Source organism: Aplysia californica, unplaced genomic scaffold, assembly GCF_000002075.1.
Source record: "Aplysia californica isolate F4 #8 unplaced genomic scaffold, AplCal3.0 scaffold00200, whole genome shotgun sequence".
Lineage (NCBI taxonomy): Eukaryota > Metazoa > Mollusca > Gastropoda > Aplysiida > Aplysiidae > Aplysia > Aplysia californica.
This window is the reverse complement of record NW_004797470.1, coordinates 1-7,468: the sequence shown is the minus strand read 5'-3', so window position 1 is coordinate 7,468 and position 7,468 is coordinate 1. Positions and strand designations below refer to the sequence as shown.

The 7,468-nt window shown below is 41.4% G+C and overlaps 1 protein-coding gene across 1 annotated transcript in view; it reads right to left on the bottom strand.

Annotated features, from left to right (window-relative positions):
* Positions 1-6,317, bottom strand: part of LOC101854499 (chorion peroxidase) — a gene marked incomplete at its 5' end in the record, with an annotated part of 13,682 nt that extends 7,365 nt beyond the window's left edge. The window contains 3 exon segments of the mRNA XM_005099017.3: positions 1,888-2,006; positions 4,568-4,796; positions 6,168-6,317. Of these exon segments, the coding sequence (XP_005099074.2) occupies positions 1,888-2,006; positions 4,568-4,796; positions 6,168-6,317 (498 nt within the window).
* Positions 6,318-7,468: the final 1,151 nt, after the last annotated feature.

Below are 7,468 nucleotides of genomic sequence, written 5' to 3'. Positions count from 1 at the left end.
AGAAACAGACACAGAAACAGACACAGAAACAGACACAGAAACAGACACAGAAACAGACACAGAAACAGACAGAAACGGAACCAATGTTTCATTCACATTAGATAAGTTAAGAAAGAGAAAGGATGTAGATTGTGAAGACAGACTCAGTAGGTTCTCTACGGCACCATCGACTCTATACGGATTTAACAGCACTATTTAACAAGGACTAAAATCAAGAACGTGTACTGGGATCAGTCTTTTAGTTTTGGTATGAGTTTTACGGCACTGGCAACACAATAAGGTCATATAAGTGCCGAAGATTAGAAGTGTTACAAGAGAGTAACGGAACAGAAAAAATAAGGAGGAGAGATACGTACGATAGATGTTTGATAGGAAAGAAGGAGCAAACCACAAAAGAACACCCGCCAATCACCCACGTACTAGGATCAAACTGCCTCAATAAGAATAGAAACCAACATCAGGGAATACATGCAGATTAAAAGAGCAGTCAGACAGGGATGTGTACCTTCACCAGACATGCTCTCCCTGCATTCAAAAAACTGAAGCGCATAGAGCTTGCCAATGAGCGGGATTTGCTGATTGATTGATTGGGCAGATGTTTTACGGCACTATCGACACAAGCGGGATTTGCGCTATAAAATAAACACTATCTATTTCCTATTATTATAGTGAAAAAATTATGAGACACATAGAAAAAATGTCAGGTATTTCGATAGGAGGGCATAACGTAAACAATCTAAGATAGGCAGACGATGCAGTGCCAATGGCAGAAGAACAACATCTACAGAATCTATTAAATGTCATCGTACAAGAGTGATAACATGGGCCTACGTCTAACCATCAAGAAAACGGAAACAATGGGGAATAGCATAAAACGCTCAACCCAAACCTACAGCAACCCAACCCTACAGTATCAAAATCAATGGTACCACCTTCAAGCAAGTACAACATTTTAAATATTTGAGGACCATTATATCATCATCAGATGGGAGATGTCACACCGAAATTAAAAGCGCATTTCCCAAGCAAAAGCAACCTTCCACAAAATGAAACACTTACACAAACAATCTGTCACTGGAAACAAGAAAAAGAGTACTGAAAAAGTACATTGAGCCAATCCCATTATACGGGTGCGAAGCATGCACAATCAATAGACAGCTGGAAAGAACAATTTAGGCGACAGAGTTGTGGTTCATAAGACGCATGCTGTGTATCCCATGGACACCTAGAAAAACAAATGGAAGTTTTGGTTGAAGCAAATTGACAGACGACACCGTATGACGAATACACGAAAACGACAGGCAAATTTCATTGGATAAACAATGCGAAAAGAAGCATTGGAGAATATTGTAATAACACGCAAGTATGATGGAGGCAGAGGGAAACGATACTGGACAGGTTAACAACATAGCTGGGAACAGCAAGAACAACAGACACCATCGCTGCAACGAAAGACAGAGTGAAGTGGAGGTCCATGATCCCCTACGCAAGTCGGCAAGGCATCGGATGATGATTTAACAGCACTATCGACTATCGACACAGTTTACAGAGACACCGTTTTGATTGATTGACTGAGTAGGTGTTTTACGGCACTATCGACAAAATTTTTGGTCATGTAAGTACCAATAGGTTTTAGTGCAACAAATCCATGACCATGTCATGTTTTAGTAAGAGTTTTACGGCGCTTGTAGCTGCACCCGCTCATATCATCATCATGTTAAAAGGACTGATAGACATATGTGTAAATATAGAATAAAAACTTATTTACATTGGTATTTACAATACTAATTTCAGTGTATGTATATACACAGACAACAACACATTTCTATATCCTATCAAACAATCCTATTTCTTTAATAAAATTCTAAATTCAAAGACACACAGTACCGACTTCCTTGTCCACGTCCTCTACCAGACGAGACCTATAGCCAACGAGCCCGTGGATCCTGCTCACTCCAGCCAGACCAGCTAAAACGTCGTCCAGATTATCCAAGACTTCTGCAGGTCTGAGGACGGGGGGGGGGGGGGGGGGGGTAATAAATATAATTATTGTCATGATCCGTAAAAAGTTCGCGTTCCAGCTTTTGCATGTTGATATGTGAGGCAGCGTGGTGGAATCAAAGCTCTCGTCAAAATAAACTAAGTTAAGAAACTTGCATTTTTCCGCAGGTTGGTGAATTTTAGTTTTTTGGCTCATCATCTTTAATGCCCATTAAAGAACTGATTTCTGTGTGGATTTTTCTGAAAAAACGTTAATAAGGCACAAAAAATAAAACCTTTTCAGTTACCACGGACTCTTAAGCTATGGAAATTACTAATCTTTGACGGCCATTTTCTCATTAATTTTACCTCTGAAAACAGGTGACCCCCACTTTCATTGGCAAATATCTCGACTTGTATTCAAGATAAATGGATTTTTTCCCTTCCAAATAAAGACAAGTGAACAAGCTTTAAGACGATACCAATAACTCTACATGCCCAAAAATTGACGAGAGCCTGATTCCACCACGCTGCCTCACATATTGAAACAGGGCAACTATAAAAAGTAGAAGTCTCCCAATTAATATATCTACTCAATGATACTTTTACGCATGTGGACAAAAAGAATTATAAAAAAAATTGATGATTGAGTAATTGTTTTACGGCATATAGACTCGATTTTGGTCATGTAAATCCAACAAGTTTTATGATAACAGATCTATCACAGTGTTAAAAAGACGGACAGATATTTACAAAAATCTTTGTAAATATGGTAAAGACTTATTTACATGCGTATTTGCAATATTTATTTCAGTATGTGTATACATATGTATATGAAATTCAACGACAAGCACATCTGGTCGGGGTCGGCAGTTTAATACGTAACAACTGGCACATACTCTGTTCCCATGTTCTGCTCGCAAGAGACACTGACCACATGGCCTCGTGCTTATATGCTGCTCACAACACTGACAAGGGTCATCACTACGAAAGGACGAAGACAACTCACGACAGTTACGGGTGGTCACTGAGAATAATGGACGAGGACATCTGGACACTGACTTATTGGGTTAAGTCCCTTAAACATGTTTGACAGTGACAACATTACAGTATAATATTCACCGACAACTATAACTATACAAAAGCGTCTTGAGCTGTGTTCACACAGGAGTGGGCGCTATAGAAATGATCAACATTATTACATTTCTATATCCTCAGAAATAATCCAATTTCTCTAATAAAATTCAAAATAAAGGGATGCTCGGCAAAAACTATCTCCTTGGTCTGATTGATCGATTGAGTAGGTGTTTTACTGCACTATAGACTCCGTTTTGGTCATCCACTGTGTCTGTGACACTACATGTAGTTTGTTCCACATTGAGTCTTCAAATGCTTTCTGTCTATTATTAAATGCTTTCTGTCTATTATTATAAGTTTGATTTTCTATTATCCAATTATTGTCTATTGTCCGTATTTTGTCAATCAAAGCAAATTGTTAATTCCCCCCAGCCTGACTCGACCCAGTGACAGAAACATGCAATGTTTGACCCCTGATAAGAGATATGTGCACAACCTGTACTCTTTCATTATGGAAACTTTAACAAATGAGTGTTTTATTTGATGTGATGAGGGCCAATGGCATTAAACACTGAATGAAATTATTATTATAAGTTGGGCGTTGGGTTAAACAAATGCAATAGAACCTGCTCTGAAGGCCACCTCTACCTGAATTGGCCAATCTCCTGTATAAACGGCCAATTCCCATCCCCCCACCCCACTCAAACACCTTTGGCCACGTTGTACATTATAATGGCAATGTGTGTGGATGGTTGGCTGGCGCTCTAGTGTGATTTGCTCCTTTCCCATTAAACATCTTTCGTCCCTATCTCTCCTTTGTGTGTTTGTTACTCTCTTGTAACTCTTTATCTTTGCTATTTTATATGGTCGCTTTCAAGCACAAGAGGGCTATCACGGAAAATGCTATTTTGAGAAAATCGAAGGTTTTTGCCCCTTGTTCAGTTTCTTTAAAAGAAGAGGAGTTTTTTCTATAACCAAACAAATATACACACCAATGAAACCAAACTAACTTCTATACGTAGGGAAATGCCCACTTTTGGAGCAGGTCAAGATTTATGGAAACACCCTTGTCCTTAAAAGCGACCATATATGGCATTGTGTTCCAAGTGACGTAAAACTTACTAAAACTCGTCTATCTTCTACTTTTATTTATACGTTATTCTTTTGTACAACCTCTTAATCGTCGGCCGTTGTAGGACATTGCATTGCAAAGTGTCGCCAACCTCTCACTAAACACTATTTAAATGAGATTGTTATCACCATCGGTCTTAAGACGGCTACGGACCTTCTTGACATTTCGTCGCCTCAGAACTATTTTGTCCAAAGTACCTCTTTACTTAAGTACACTTTGGGACAACATTTTAATAGTTCTGAGGCGACAATTTATTGGTGACCGCCTTAGACGCTCCCAAACCGATCCCAAACCGCGATCCCAAACCGCGATCGCAAACCGCGATCCCAAACCGCGATCCCAAACCAATCCCAAACCAATCCCAAATCCCAATCCAACCTGTTAAACAGGTCCCTTAGGTACACTGTTCTCTCTCCGATGAGCATTTCGGCGGGAACCATCGAGTGTCCAAATCGGAAGGTGGCGGTGGAGAAGGAGTTGGTGATGCTTGGGTCCAAGGCCAGGTTTGGGGTGGATCGGCCTGTCTTGGACACCAGTTCGGCTAGGGTGGCCACCCGGCCGATGATTATTGGCAGCCAGTCGTTATAGGTGATCTTCTGAAGGAGAGCTGGAGGGTGGGGAGGGGGCGAGGGTGTGGCGTGGGGTGGGGGCGAGGGGGTGGGGTGGGGTGGGAGCGAGGGTGTGACGGGGAGTTAAAATATTGAAAGCAATACATTTTAAAAGTTTGACATGTTAAACACATATTTTGACATACAATTTCTCAGAACTAGGTACCGAGGATAACAGAACTTCGTAATTCTAGGGTAGCAACATGGCGCTGAGAGGTGGCAGAGGACACAGGGAGCTTGGGCCAGGCGTGGGGACAGCTGGGTTTAGTTTAGTTTTAGTAAAAGTTTAACGGCACTTGCAACACAACAAGGTCAGAAAACTGCCGGAGATTAAAGAAGTAACAAGAGAGTAGCAAACACAAAAAAGGAGGAGGAGAGAGAAGGACGATAGCTTTTCACATGAAAGAAGCAAACCATACCATAGCACCTGCCAACCATCCACCGGGGAAAGCTGGGGAAATTGGCCCAGGATCGAGGTTCGTGGAGAGTTGGTCTGGAGTTTTATTTTGAAAGAGTATACAGTATTAAGCATTGCAGAATAGTATTGTAACAACAGACAAATTTGATTGAAAGAGAGGCAGAGGCAGGCAGAGGGAAAAGATACTGGACAAGTTGACAACATGGCTGGGAACAACAAGAACGACAGACACCATTGCTGCAACGCAAGATAGACCGAAGTGGAGGTCCATGGTCGCCCACGCCAGTCGGCAAGGCACCGGACGATGAGGATATAGTATCCAGTTTGGGACCGAACCGAGTCATCGATTCCACCCAATAGTTTGTGCCTTGGTCTGGTTTCGATATCTAAAATAATAGGGGGGAAAGTGTTTCAGATCTGGGGGGCTCTCCTTACATTTTCAAGACTGGAAGTTCCGACTCAACCTCCAGTGTATTTTCGTTTTAGTAAGGTTTTACGGCGCTCGCAACTTCATACAACCTCTTCCTCCTGTGTTGTCGTCGGCTTATGTCCCAGATGGGACCACAGGCCTCAGTGAGTGACAGAACCATGCATGTTTGAGGAAAGGAAAGAACGACACAATAACAATCATTAAAATTTAGTGCATGGACAAGGCTTGTTTCAGTAAAGCGAAGCTCATCGACACAATAATGGTAATTTCAGGCTGGGAAAAAGTAAGACAAGGGAAAAGTAAGACCTACAACCACCCGCATGAGTACATGGATAAACCAAGACACACAAACAGAGGGAAAGAAAAGTAGGACCTAACAGTGACGCCCTCCAGCCACCCACAACCAGAACCATGGGTTGTTGGGTACCCATTATTCAATTGAGAACTGAGAAGATGCATGCAAGGTGAATCTAATCAGGAAGGATAAAACTATTATGTGGAATGTTTCTTTCCTTCACTTACCACCAACGATTTTCCTGGTGAGCTGGAAAATTTCCTCCGTGGAGTCCTGTGGCCGAAGTTTGGCCAGTTTTCTGGCAATCCTGTTGTGTTCTCGCACCCACAGTGTGTGCATGCTTGCCAAAGCAGGGTGTTCGTTCACTCTGGAATCTCCTAATGGTGGACACAAAACACACATTGATAAACACACATCGACATGTGTTTAGTTTTAGTAAAGTTTTTACGTGTGAGGAGGAACTTTACTGAGTATCTCCGTCTGTCTGCTAGGAAGTGGTATTTTCGTTTGTTTTAGTACGGTTGTAGATCGCTTGCAACTGCGTATGGTCATATGAGCGCCAAGGAATGGATGTCAACAGAGAAGTCCTTACAGGGAATCAGGCTTACCTCTGTAGCTTCAACAGCACAAAGTCTGCTTCGACTATCAAGGCACCCCGGAAATAGGGTCACAAGAGTGTGACAAATATTCTAAATAAGCAGAGGGAAAATGACGATAGTAAGGATTAGGGAAAAAAAGCAGTAGTTCCCTGTTGCAGTTCATGCACAGTTATGAGCAAGACATTGATGAATCAGCCCATTTACAATTACAATTCTACTGTGCTTAAACACATGTTAATATCCCCCTTTGGGAAGGTCCTAAAGACACTTCAGTCAGTAGCACTACTCTGGGGAGGGGGGCGGGGCGGGAAGGGTTAACTCCCAAGTAGGGGGTACACATTATGTCCGATCAGCAGACGACCAAAGACAATGCTGGGGCATATTTCGAACCATCATACACAAAGGATAAACACGAATTTGAAATTCATGGTATGCATGCTAAAGCTCATCGTGTTAAGTTTCTAGATTTAAAAAACTGAATTTAAAAAATGTATACGAATAACAAAGTCCTCTAACTCGCGCGTCTTCATGCAAGTGCCAACAGGTTTTATATTCGCAAATCTATCACTTGTAAATATGGTAAGTTTTATTTACATGCGTATTTACAATATCAGTTTCAAGTGTATAATATACATACTATACAAAAACTATTTTTGGAACCAATCCAATTTCTTTCACGAAGCCCAAAATCTTCCTTGGATCAACTACGTCAAAAAGAGTTGATGCCCCCCTGCATCTGAAATATTTCGAGCGTATACGATCAAAATCGACACATTCTGTTGGAATGTAGTAGTAGTAGTATAAGGTTTTACGGCGCTCGCAACTGCTAAGGTCATATGAGCGCGCGAAACACAAGTTGTTCACCTCTGCGAAAGTTCACTTCACGACTGGTAACTAATTTACTTTAAAATGCTAAAAAGTTAAAATAT